The 14,004-nt window shown below is 41.1% G+C and overlaps 2 protein-coding genes across 2 annotated transcripts; one reads left to right on the forward strand and one right to left on the reverse strand.

The window, feature by feature from the left end:
• The first annotated feature begins 293 nt into the window (after positions 1-293).
• LOC149559385 (putative UPF0481 protein At3g02645) lies at positions 294-10,717 on the forward strand. The gene is made up of 3 exons (XM_089831408.1): positions 294-1,721; positions 1,839-1,845; positions 10,539-10,717. Exons 1-3 carry the CDS (start codon positions 294-296, stop codon positions 10,715-10,717), a joined length of 1,614 nt encoding a protein of 537 aa, XP_089687534.1.
• Positions 10,718-12,488: 1,771 nt separating this feature from the next.
• Positions 12,489-13,766, reverse strand: LOC149559386 (putative UPF0481 protein At3g02645). Its single transcript, XM_089831409.1, has one exon. It carries the CDS (start codon positions 13,764-13,766, stop codon positions 12,489-12,491), a length of 1,278 nt encoding a protein of 425 aa, XP_089687535.1.
• Positions 13,767-14,004: the final 238 nt, after the last annotated feature.

Here is a 14,004-nt window from a genome sequence, read left to right on the forward strand (position 1 = left end):
ATTGATGGATACCTAATGTCCTCTTTCACATAACAAAAGTCTAAATGCGGGAGAAGCGTTGAAATGTCAGTTCATTGAAGTCCATTGCATTTTTCATATTAACCTGTTATATGCATTTACCCATGTTCCATAGATTCAATTTATATTTTGTTGGACTCTTCGAACATGCCCTCCCTAGGAAAAATGGATAGAAGAGTTGAAGGACAATTTAATCTGGTCATGTAATTATTATATATTTCTGACTTCATGATATGTTCCTTCTCTGGTGAGATAATCTCATGAGCTTGTAAAGAATGTCGAAGTTTGATGAGAATAAATGGATGAGAGAAGCCAAAGAGTATCTGGCTCAGAAGAATAAGTCCTATGAGAAGCCTCCGTGCATATTCAGGACATCCATGGCCTTGCTGAAAGAAAATGAGCATTCCTATGTGCCTCAGATTGTTTCTATCGGCCCTAACCATTTCGGGAAAGAGTGGCTCATGGGAATGGAAACATTCAAAGGCGATGCAGCACGTAGAGAGGTTTTAAGAATTCAGTATGGAACCAAGAAATCTGACGTTGAATTCGAACAAGTGATTGAGAGAATCAGGAGGAGGGAAGAGGATATAAAGCGGTGCTACTATAGAGAAACATCATTCAAGGGTGACGTGCTCCATTTGATGTTGGCTCAGGATGCTTGTTTCATTCTCGAGTTTTTCAGAAATCACCTCTTCGGATTGGAAGACGATGAATCCTTCCAAGATGAGTTTTTGTTTCTGCCAGAGCATCATCCAATCTTCGGGCCCGTATCCGAGAATGCTTGGATTAAAGCGGAGATCATGAAGGACATGATCAAGTTGGACTATCAAATACCGCTGTTTGTCTTGGAAGATGTTCTTACTATGGAGATGAACGCTAATTCCCAAGAGAGCGCCCACGAGAAACTTGACAGATTGCTGAGGAAAATGTTCGAGAGAATCTGCTATCGGCCTTTCGAGTTCTGTGCAGAGGACGCATCAAAGAAACGGAAGCACATTCTGGACATCTATCACGACTCCTGCCTTGGGGCCCTGCCAACCGAAAGTACTGAAAAGAAATTAGTGAAAATTAACGTTCAATATTATTGTTCGTGTTTTGCAGGTTCAAAAGGTGGTCACTGCGTATGTTCTGGACGAGCAGACGGGAAAAGTTCTGAGAATGTCAAACAACGTAAGAAATGGTGGCTGAACTTTCCATCTGCAGTTGAATTGAAGAACGTAGGAATCAGATTCGAGGCCGATGGAAAAACTGTGGACGACGTTAAATACGAGGGTAAAACTCTGACTCTGGTGCGGCTGAAATTGGATGTGGACTCGGAGGTGTATACAAGGAATTTAATTGCCCTGGAGATATGTTCTCCGGGGTTCAAGAAGAAAGGAATGACTCCTTATTGTCAGTTCCTGCATGAGCTGTGCCAAACAAGCGAGGGAGTAGATGTGTTGAGAAAGGAGGGTGTCATAATTGGTAATCTTTGGCCCACTAAACTGGTCACCCAATTGCTGAGCGTCTCCAACATCACAATTTCCTGGCCACAGTGCAAATCCATCATAGAAACGAGGGAAAATCTGAGCAGCTATAAGACGCGGCGCTCTATTGTTCTGAGAAGCCTTTGGAACGAATTCTGGGAAGCGTATGGTTCAAAACCGTGGATGGTAGTTGGAGGCTTCGGAGCGATTCTTGTCCTCTTTCTGACTGTCGTGCAGGTCTTTTGCTCGTTTAAACAATGTGGGCCAAGGTCAAATTAAAGACGGGGCATCATTTGTGACTAGATTCTGAGTTCTGCTTTAAAGCCGTAATTTGTTTGCTTTAACTCTTTTCAGTTGTTCTGTCTGTGAGTGAATTTTTCTAAGTCGACTGTTCAAAAAAAAAAAAAAAAAAAAGAGTAAAATTTTTTCTGTTTTTTAGTCGTAGCTTCCTTGTTTGCTTTCTGTTTCTGCTCATACTTCCGCAGAACGTCTGCAATATCATTTCGCATACTTCCTTCCTTGGCGACCCAACCCCAAATTTTACATATCAAAGCCCTAAATCCCTCATTTATCTAATTTTAGGGTTTGCCCTATTTTTTCACCTCTCATCCAATCGCCACCAAACTGAGCCACAAGATTCAATTCCTCATTTTTCTCCCTTATCCCTCTTGGACTGTTCGCCTCATTTCGCCTCCCTACCCTTGAAACCCTCATTTTTTTTTTTCCCTTGTCCCCAGATAGTCTCCCACCACCCGTCGAACACCCATTTCCTATATGAGTTTTACCCAAATCCAAGTTTGCCGTAACTAAAAAAGTTTTTGTTTCTCATCTTCTACCCATTTCAAAAAAAAAAAAAAAAAAAAAAAAAAAACCTTGTTTTATGGTTGTTACGCGTACAGGAGCAAAAATCATGGAAGAGGAAATTGCATCCCTCAAAACCAAACTTCAAGATCTGGATGACAAAATTTTGGGTCTTAACTTTCAGCAGTCAGCCATGAGCCGAAACCATTCAGGAGATACTGGGTCCTCTTCTGGCGATTTCCGTGGACCAAAGCTTGATTTTCCACGCTTCGATGGTTCTGATCCGACTGGATGGATCTATAGGGCAGAGCAGTATTTCAGCTTGCATAATACTTTGGATAACCACAAAGTCTCCCTTGCATCTTTTCATTTGGAACATGAAGCTCTTCAATGGTTCCGTTGGTACATCAAGGCTAATGTAGGCCCAACATGGAGCGAATTGTGCACCCTCATTTTGGAGCGCTTTGGCCCTAGTTCCTTTGATGATTTCACAGGAGCACTCACTAAACTGCGTCAAACAGGCACTGTAAGAGAATACCAGACAGAGTTTAAAAAATTAGCTAATTACACAGAGGGCTTGTCTGATGAATTCTTCCGTAGTTGTTTTGTCAGTGGTCTGAAGGATGCACTTCGCTCAGAAGTCAAAATGTTTCGACCTACTACAATGATGGAAGCCCTTGGGTTGGCTAAGTTAGCGGAAGACAAGATTAGTGCTCTACAACGCTCCAGATCTAATTTTGTTCCATTCAGAAATACAGGTTCTCACAACCCTCCCGTCATACCAGCTCCCAGAACTACTTCGATCAAGCACTTGTCTGAAACAGAGATGCGAGTCAGGCGAGACAAAGGGCTTTGTTATAATTGTGATGAGAAATGGTCTCGGGGCCATAGATGTGTTCAGCAAAAGCTCTATCTCTTGGATGTGGATTCTCCACCGGAACTGGAAGAATATGTAGATGCTCAGGAAACAGTGGATGATGAGGTTGAGCCTCACCAGCCTGAACCTCCTTCACCAGAAGCTCCACCAGAGATATCTGTCCATGCTTTGGCAGGAGTCACTACTCCACAAACCATGCGGGTCCAGGGTTTCTTCAAGAAGATCCCTCTTACTATACTCATTGATTCTGATAGCACTCATAACTTCATTGATCCACGAATAGCCAAACAGGCTGATTGCTTTATCCATCCCTGCTCTAGCTTTGAAGTCATGATTGCCAATGGGGGCACTTTACCTTGTAAAGGGAAATGTCGCAATGTGCGTCTCTCTATTGGAGATTATAACATGCGCTCTGACATGTTTGCCTTACCCTTAGGTGGCTGTGATGTGGTTTTGGGTGCCCAATGGTTACGCACTCTTGGCCCCATTCTCTAGGATTTTGCTGAACTTTGGATGCAGTTTTCAGCCGAGGGGCACCAACACACTTTGAAAGGCTTACAACCAGGGTCTCTCAGCATCATCAGTTCACACCGTATGGAAAAACTTCTTAAGAAGAATTCACATGGTGTCATCGCTCAGCTCCATTCCATTCAGATGCAGCCATCAGCAGTCTCTAGCACTCCTGCCGATCTCCAACACATTTTGGACAAGTATTCTGGTATATTTGTTGAACCTGTGGGATTACCTCCTTCTCGTCCAGAGGACCACCGTATTCAGCTCCTTCCTGGCAGTGTTCCGCCCAACATCAGGCCCTACCGCTACCCATTTCATCAGAAGATCGAAATCGAGATACTTGTCCGTGACTTACTGAAGCAAGGTATTATTCGCCCTAGTACCAGTTCCTTTTCTTCTCCAGTTCTGCTTGTTCACAAAAAAGATGGGTCATGGCGACTCTGCATTGATTTCTGAGCACTTAATCATCTCACTATAAAGGACAAGTTTCCCATTCCAGTTGTTGATGAACTTCTTGATGAACTTCATGGGGCTCATTTTTTCTCCAAGTTAGATCTTCGTTCTGGGTATCATCAAATTCGGGTTAATGAGGAGGATATACCTAAAACTGCCTTCCGCACACATGATGGTCACTATGAATTTTTAGTCATGCCCTTTGGCCTCACGAATGCTCCTTCAACATTTCAGGCAGTGATGAATAACATATTTCGACCATACCTCCGGAAATTCATTCTGGTCTTCTTTGATGATATCCTCATATATAGCAAAACTTGGGCTGAGCATCTCCATCATCTGGAGCTTGTCTTGCAACTTCTCTCTGATCATCAACTCTGTGCAAAACTATCTAAATGTGTATTTGGCCAGGAGGAAGTGGAGTATCTCGGGCATATTGTTGCACACCATGGAGTGCGGGTGGATCCTACAAAAATAGATGCCATGAAAACTTGGCCGCATCCTAAAACTCTCAAGAGCCTTCGGGGTTTTTTGGGGTTGACTGGCTACTACCGCAAGTTTGTCAAAGATTATGGGAAAATTGCAGCACCATTGACAGCTCTATTAAAAAAGGATGCCTTCTCCTGGACCCCTGTTGCTGAGACTGCATTTGAACAACTGAAACAGGCTATGTGCAGTACACCTATTCTCGCGATGCCAGATTTTTCCAAACCCTTCACTATTGAGAGTGATGCTTGCGGAAATGGATTGGGTGTTGTTCTCCTGCAAGATGACCATCCTATTGCGTTCACTAGAAAAGCCCTCTCTGGTAAGAATCTAGCCCTCTCTACTTATGAAAAAGAAATGATGGCTATTTTGCATGCTGTACAGAAGTGGCGGCCATACCTCTTAGGGAGTCATTTTTGCATCAGAACCGATCACCAAAGTCTGAAATACTTCCTGGAACAACGGGTATCCTCTCCTACACAACAGAAATGGGTCAGCAAACTCATGGGGTATGATTATGAGATCACCTACAAGAAGGGTAAGGAGAATATTGTGGCAGATGCTCTTTCTCACACATTTGATAATCAAGCTTCCCTTTCCGCTATTTCTATGCCCATTCCCAATTGGTTAGCGTCTGTTCAGCAGGGCTATGACAGTGACTCTTCTTTATCTCAAATCATTCACCAGCTAGCCAATAATCCTTCTGCTATACCACATTACTCTTGGGATGGTGCTTCTCTTCGATACAAGGGTCGGCTAGTGCTTCCTCAGAACCCAGCTCTACATCAGGCTATTTTTTATGAACTCCATGCTTCTCCTTCAGCAGGGCACTCACGCTTCCTCAAAACTTATGAGCGAGCAAGGAGAAACTTCTTTTGGAAAGGGATGAAACAGACGATTCAACAGATGGTGGTTGAATGTGATACTTGCCAACGCCACAAGGGTGAAACGACCCTCCTTCCTGGCTTGCTCGAACCATTGCCCATCCCTACACGGATTTGGACTGATATTTCTATGGATTTCATTGAAGGGCTTCCTAAATCTGGTGGCAAGACAGTGATCTTGGTTGTGGTTGATCGTCTCTCGAAATGTAGTCATTTTTGTGCCCTCAGCCACCCCTATACTGCCTCCTCTGTTGCACAAATCTTCATGGACCAGATATTTCGTCTTCATGGACTCCCTTCTTCCATTGTCTCTGATCGTGATGCAACTTTTACCAGTCATTTTTGGACTGAACTGTTTCAGAAAACTGGCACCAAACTGAAGATGAGTTCGGGCTATCACCCACAAACTGATGGTCAAACTGAAATTGTCAATAAATGCTTGGAAACTTATCTTCGTTGCTTCACTTCCAAACAGCAACATCAGTGGGCCAAGTGGCTCCCTTTAGCTGAATGGTGGTACAATACCTCTTACCACATTGCCTCTAAAATGACTCCATATGAAGCAGTCTATGGTCAGGCACCTCCAGTGCTCCTTCCCTACACTCCCAACAGCTCACCAGTCCAGGCAGTTGACATAGTTCTCCGCAGCAGGGATCAGATTCTTCGTACCTTACAGGATAATCTTCACATGGCCCGTAATCGGATGAAACAGCAAGCAGATCAACACCGTTCTGAGCGCTCATTTCAAGTTGGGGATATGGTTTTTCTTCGTCTACAGCCATACAAACAATCCTCCCTAAAGCTGAAAGGGCGTCATAAGCTGGCCCCAAAATTTTATGGGCCTTATAAGGTTCTGCAGAAGATTGGTTCAGTTGCTTATAAACTGGAACTTCCTCCTTCTTCCCGCATTCATCCAGTCTTTCATGTTTCTTGTCTAAAGAAAGTTCTGGGTACCACTGTCAGAGCACAAACTACTCTCCTTGAAATGGATACGGAAGGATCCATTATCCTGGAGCCGGTGGCAATCATTGACCAGCGCACTCGCCAGCTTCGCTCTCGCTCCATCTCTGAGGTCTTGATTCAGTGGCATGGCATGCAACCAGAGGATGCTACCTGGGAACCCCTTCTTCAGATTCAACAACAATTTCCACACCTTAAGCTTTGAGGACAAAGCTTTTTTCTAAGGGAGAGGGGATGTTAGGAACCTGTGTGTTCCTTCTGTTTATTTTGTTAGAGTAGTGTTGTTGGACGCATATGCTTTGTAAGTCGTCCCGTGAGTATATTTTATTATCCCACATGCATAGGTAGTATTACTTTTCTAGATCGTACCCAGTATATAAGAATAGGTTGAGGCCCTTGATGGGCACGGACGAATTTATTGTATTGAGCTTGCTCAAAGGAGGTTACCCCCTCGAAGTGGCCTGCGATCAGTAGATTCATTCTGAGTTCTGCTATCACTTTGTATTCTGTTATTTCGAGCATTCTCACGATATTGCTATAAGGAGGTTCTTCACAAACTAATTCTCTTATAAAAGAAATAGTATTAGGATGGTACAATTGCCCAATCAAAATCTTTTAAATATTATTAATTTGTCAAAATATTAAATATTAGTTATCAGATAACCTTGAGTAAAATCACTAAAATCACCATTTTATGCTAGCTCTTCACTTAAAAACAATTATAACATCTACGCATAAAGATTTGGAAGATGAACTAAACTATCAATTTGGGAGAATATTTACTATAAATTCCATATATGTAAATGTATATGACAATCAACATGTTTCACAATTATCATTTATGATGTCATGTATAATAATTTTTAAAGATAGAATTAAATACTTATTTAAAAGTATAGAATTATCACACCATTATTATGTGTAGAATGATTTTCAAAATTGTTTGTTGCAAATATTTCTGTTAGCTAACTTTCTAAGTTAGAGCAATGTTTTTTGTTGGAATATATAGTTTTTTTTCAATTATTTTTTGGGTATGTGAAGGATCATAATACCAAGCTATGGTCATAAGTGGCAATGAAAAAAAGAAAATTGATGTTAGTCAACTTGAAATAAAAAGTTGAACACATTATCAACCTTACGGCAAAATATTTAAAGAATAGAATATGTAAGAAAATGAATGTAGTTTCTAAATAACTAGCCTTTTTTCTAAAAAATTAAATTAATCTAAGTAGTGAAAAATGTATTTGAATGTAGCAATACAAAAATTTTAAGAAAGGGATTAAAAAAATGTGTATGTCTAGCCATATTAATCATAATCAAATCATGATTTTTTTAACAATATTTAGATATACATAGTAGATCCTTGCCTAGATATGACACATTTTTTTTTTGTAGTTTTTCCCAAGTAATTTTTAAAAAAAATTTAATAAAATTTTTTCATAATAAAAATAAATCTTGTGTCTGGCCACCTTAACTTTTCATGAACTTTATAAAATTGAATTTTAATTTTCTTATAGTATGTGAAACATAGAATGTAACACATATTTTGTATTGCAAAAAGGTTATATCATTTGAAAGTTACTACTATTTTTTGATCAATTTATCTATCATGACTTCAAAGGTAACTCAATTAGAAAATAAGTAATAATTACTTCTTGAACTTGAATTTGACAAAAATTATATCAATGGAAAGTTGATTATCTCCATAAGGAACCCTTTTTTGTTTCATTACCAGGTTAAAAAGGTCATTAGCTACTTAGACAAAGTTTGGAAAATAAAAAATAAGGAAAAAAAACAATTTGGGGTTAATCGTGTGCCTGTTGTCTCCCGAAGCCAAAACCAAAAGAAAATTCTTATCCTTGTGAGGTATTCAAACTAAATTGAGTATACGAAAAAAAGTGGGTATCTAATAATTATAAGATACTACATTTGGAGAGTATAAAATATATGGATGTTTGTCAACAATTTTTTAAAAGAATTTCTCACCTCTCCTCGTCATCAGCATGGAAAAGGAAAATAGATCCAGGATAAGGAACCTCAGGGGACCCCTAAAGATGCTAACTAGAAACATGGTGAGGATTTTGTGGCTATTAAGAGGAGTTTCAAGAAACTAGAGGAGAGGAAAGATATTAGTGAACGAAGATTAGGTAATCTGGCCAAGTTACCAATCAGTGTTATGCACTTCACGGTTTCGACTCTTCACCTTCAACATGTTGAGAAAGAAGACCTTATTGTTGCAATAGGGGTGAAAACCATAAGTTCTCTTTAGAGTTTCCTAGTGGATGATTGGTTGCGACTATTGTTAGAAAAACCAGAGGGAATTGAGAAGAATAAGGAGACATAGGTCTCCTTCTTGCTTTAGTTTTTTGTTATGTTTCTTAATTTGGCACTCAACTTGTTAGAATCTGATAAGATTAATAACCCAGAAAACTAGTGCAAAGAGTAAATATCTAAACTATGAATGCAAATGATACAAAATCAAAATAGCATCATAGAGTTAGTCTCCAAGAGAGTAATGCAAATGCTGGAAGCAAAATAGCATTAAGAGGATGCAAAAACAAGAGATACAAATACAAGCCAGGTAGCATGCTTATATAGGCTAGGAAGAGGGAGGAGGTGGCAACACCAACCAATGAGGAGCAACCATCTATCGGACTAAAAATAGCAAAGTATCTTCCCAAGGTAGCTAATGGATGCTCACATGTAGGAAGGTGACACCTCACAACCATTCACCTAATAAGACATGCTTTATTAACCTAAGCGAGATTATTAAAAGTGTAGGAAAAACCTAGCAAAATAGAAAAAATAAAAAACTACACTAACAACCCCCCATAAGCGAAGCTTAGGTGGATGTAGAAATGGGTCCCGGCAACGAGGCCATGTTAGGTACCCAAGTACAATGCAAGAAGATGCAACCTCTGAAAGTGGGGAAAGAGAGAAAACCACATGGGAAAAACCCTCCCCCAAAAAGAGGTAAGAACCTAGTGAAGAACTGAAGAAGTCTCCCACTAGGGAAAATGTCCCCTAAAATAGGAACAAGGAGTGATCATGAAGAAGCAGCATCACTGAAGCATGAAGAACCGCAAAACTCTGTCAAAATGCTAATCTGTATAACCTCCATGGAAATAGAAGGCACGAACCATCAACCAAAGGAACCTCCATGGAAATAGAAGGCACGAATCATCAACCAAAGAAGCATAGAACAACAATATAACCTCCCCTTAAGGTAGGTGAGGTGACAGGCAGCTGAAAAGATGGGCCAAAAATCTCCTACAACACAGGAGCCAAACTCATCGAGAGTGAGGTACAAACACAAATAAAGGCATGTGTCATCGACACTACATGAGGAATTAGAGAAAGAGGGCCTATAAGTGGAAAACAACTATCCCCCCCATGGCACTTTATATAATAGTGCGAGTACAACGAATCACAATGATGAAAAGGATCCCGAAACGCAAGAGTGGCACTTTATCTCAGTGTGTTGCATAAAGGTGCTTACAATGAATATCAACAATGATAAAAAAAAATATAAGGCTAAAACAACAGAAGGTAAAGCCCAAAACGAAGCAACTGAAGCAACAAAATCGATCTCCAGACCTGAAACAAACAGAATATCCACCAGAATGCTAAAATGTAAAAGACTGAATAAGATGTGTCTGGAACAAAAACCAACATCACTAGAAAGAGCACAGAAAGAGCTTTCCAGCAATATAAAGAAGTCCAAAATCGGAGATCAGAAGCTCAAGATACGCCTCCCAGAGTGCAAAATAGAACATCTAGCTTTGACTGCCATAATAGCCAATCAAACAGCATCAAAATTCAAAAAAACCTATACCAGTATCTCCGTCTTAGAACCAGCTTTCTTGCGCTTCTTTCGGATCGAAAAAATACCTCTGTATGCAAAAGTTATGGCCAAAAAATCGAAGGTAGGTCCAAAATGACCCTAGGAGAGGTGCAAGAAGGTGCTGATGCAGGATGATGTCATGCTGACGTCAGCAGAATAGAGAATTAAAATTGATGGCCCCTGGCCCGTCGCAGAAAAAAAGGATGCCATGTGGCAGTACGGATGACGTGTGGCAGGGGCGACGTGGCAGGTCTACGTCGCAGTGTGCCACGTGGCACCCAGGCCACGTGTCACCCCTGCTGGCGTTGACTGTGCTGCAGACTGGACACGAGCGGAGGAGGAGCGAAAATCACCGGCGGAGGTCAGCGGGCGGAGGTGGCCTCAGAGCGGCGCCGGAGTGATCCGCGGGCGGTAGACGGGAGGTGGTCGGGGCCGAGCGGAGCCCGAGCGGTGTTGCCTGCTGCGGCCGCTGCGGGCTGCGCGCAGGTGGCGCGGCGGTGGCCCCGCGGTGGCGCGCCCAAAAACAATTTTTTTAAAAATTTTCTGACCCTGCGTCCGTACGATCCGTATGGCAGACCTTGGAGGCTTCAAAAAATCCCCAAAATTGCCCTGTGTCCAAAAACGACAAGCTTTATATGAATCCTGACTGCAAATGGCGTTCCAGATCCAATGGTGATGTCCGTTTGGGCTAAAAGTGCTCCGAAAATTTGCTGATCCCCTGATTTGAAGAAAAATTGCATTCAAATCTGCGATTGCCAACGGAGAGGGGTATGGCTATAGCTTTGCATGCTCGATTCTGAAAAATATATAGCTTGCATGCAAAATCTAAAAGATACCCAGATGGTTTTTTGGGGCTGCGAACAAAACTCAGGAAGCGTTTTTCTTGCTGATGTACAGAAGATGTTGCTATAGTGTAAATCAGACGCCTTTAATAGTAAAAAACGGCTCCAAAAATTAAAAAACGACCCGAGCAACCAAAATATGATATGCAAATGTTGGATCAGCTTCTTAAGTCCATCAATGGCATGCTGGAACTTGTAAAACTGATTGAAAACTTCAAATATGCAAGTTGGTTGTCAGATTTGAGATTGAAACGCTAGAGAAAAACTGTTTTTGTCAAAACTTTTCTGATTCTCAGGATCATCCAAAGATGCAAGAGAAGAGCATACTTCATTTTTCAAAAAACTTACAATAAAATTTATTTGCCCCCTCCCCCTGAATCTCTCAAATAAGGAAACTAAAATCTACTCTTGCACATAGAAAAGCTCTGATACCATGTTAGAATCTGATAAGATTAATAACCCAGAAAACTAGTGCAAAGAGTAAATATCTAAACTATGAATGCAAATGATACAAAATCAAAATAGCATCATAGAGTTAGTCTCCAAGAGAGTAATGCAAATGCTGGAAGCAAAATAGCATTAAGAGGATGCAAAAACAAGAGATACAAATACAAGCCAAGTAGCATGCTTATATAGGCTAGGAAGAGGGAGGAGGTGGCAACACCAACCAATGAGGAGCAACCATCTATCGGACTAAAGATAGCAAAGTATCTTCCTAAGATAGCTAATGGATGTTCACATGTAGCAAGGTGACACCTCACAACCATTCACCTAATAAGACATGCTTTATTAACCTAAGCGAGATTATTAAAAGTGTAGGAAAAATCTAGCAAAATAGAAAAAATAAAAAACTACACTAACACAACCCATGTGGTTTTTGTATCATTTCCTATCTGCACAATCTATGTTCCTACACTTTATTGCCAACTATACGAGCTTTGCAATATTTTTATCTCCATTCTGCACCAAACCCGCAATCGAGACCTTGTGGAATGGGCCTTCTCTTGCATCGTAATTCTAAAACCCTTTTCTATCATTCTGCCACTGAACACATGGACCAATAAAAGATTGCCAAAAAGTTTGAATTAATATTTATAATTAATAAACATGCAACTTTAGTGATATAAAAAGTAAGGAAAAAGTAAGACAAGATAAATGGTTAGAAAGGCTGAATCTCTATTAGCTATAAAAATTCAGTTTAATAACTGTTTAAGCAACTGCCATATGCATGGCTGGAACTAAATAAGCCTCTCCACTTAACTACATGCAACAGCTAGTAGGAAACCAAACAAATTACGGCTTTAAAGCAGAACTCAGAATCTAGTCACAAATGATGCCTCGTCTTTAATTTGACCTTGGCCCACATTGTTTAAACGAGCAAAAAACCTGCACGACAGTCAGAAAGAGGACAAGAATCGCTCCGAAGCCTCCAACTACCATCCACGGTTTTGAACCATACGCTTCCCAGAATTCGTTACAAAGGCTTCTCAGAACAATAGAGCGCCGCGTCTTATAGCTGCTCAGATTTTCCCTCGTTTCTATGATGGATTTGCACTGTGGCCAGGAAATTGTGATGTTGGAGACGCTCAGCAATTGGGTGACCAGTTTAGTGGGCCAAAGGTTACCAATTATGACACCCTCCTTTCTCAACACATCTACTCCCTCGCTTGTTTGGCACAGCTCATGCAGGAACTGACAATAAGCAGTCATTCTTTTCTTCTTGAACCCCGGAGAACATATCTCCAGGGCAATTAAATTCCTTGTATACACCTCCGAGTCCACATCCAATTTCAGCCGCACCAGAGTCAGAGTTTTACCCTCGTATTTAACGTCGTCCACAGTTTTTCCATCGGCCTCGAATCTGATTCCTCCGTTCTTCAATTCAACTGCAGATGGAAAGTTCAGCCACCATTTCTTACGTTGTTTGACATTGTCAGAACTTTTCCCGTCTGCTCGTCCAGAACATACGCAGTGACCACCTTTTGAACCTGCAAAATACGAACAATAATAATGAACGTTAATTTTCACTAATTCCTTTTCAGTACTTTCGGTTGGCAGGGCCCCAAGGCAGGAGTCGTGATAGATGTCCAGAATGTGCTTCCGTTTCTTTGATGCGTCCTCTGCACAGAACTCGAAAGGCCGATAGCAGATTCTCTCGAACATTTTCCTCAGCAATCTGTCAAGTTTCTCTTGGGCGCTCTCTTGGGAATTAGCGTTCATCTCCATAGTAAGAACATCTTCCAAGACAAACAGCGGTATTTGATTGTCCAACTTGATCAAGTCCTTCATGATCTCCGCTTTAATCCAAGCATTCTCGGATACGGGCCCGAAGATTGGATGATGCTCTGGCAGAAACAAAAACTCATCTTGGAAGGATTCATCGTCTTCCAATCCGAAGAGGTCATTTGTGAAAAACTCGAGAATGAAACAAGCATCCTGAGCCAACATCAAATGGAGCACGTCACCCTTGAATGATGTTTCTCTATAGTAGCACCGCTTTATATCCTCTTCCCTCCTCCTGATTCTCTCAATCACTTGTTCGAATTCAACGTCCGATTTCTTGGTTCCATACTGAATTCTAAAAACCTCTCTACGTGCTGCATCGCCTTTGAATGTTTCCATTCCCATGAGCTACTCTTTCCCGAAATGGTTAGGGCCGATAGAAACAATCTGAGGCACATAGGAATGCTCATTTTCTTTCAGCAAGGCCGTGGATGTCCTGAATATGCACGGAGGCTTCTCATAGGACTTATTCTTCTGAGCCAGATACTCTTTGGCTTCTCTCATCCATTTATTCTCATCAAACTTCGACATTCTTTACAAGCTCATGAGATTATCTCACTGGAGAAGGAACATATCA

This window comes from Cupressus sempervirens, chromosome 5 (genome assembly GCF_028749045.1).
Source record: "Cupressus sempervirens isolate cs-2001-9-10 chromosome 5, ASM2874904v1, whole genome shotgun sequence".
In the NCBI taxonomy this organism is placed as follows: domain Eukaryota; kingdom Viridiplantae; phylum Streptophyta; class Pinopsida; order Cupressales; family Cupressaceae; genus Cupressus; species Cupressus sempervirens.

Bases quoted from the DNA above. Each gene is read 5' to 3' on its own strand.
- LOC149559385 (XM_089831408.1), top strand. From the start codon at position 294: ATGTCGAAGTTTGATGAGAATAAATGGATGAGAGAAGCCAAAGAGTAT.
- LOC149559386 (XM_089831409.1), bottom strand. From the start codon at position 13,766: ATGGAAACATTCAAAGGCGATGCAGCACGTAGAGAGGTTTTTAGAATT.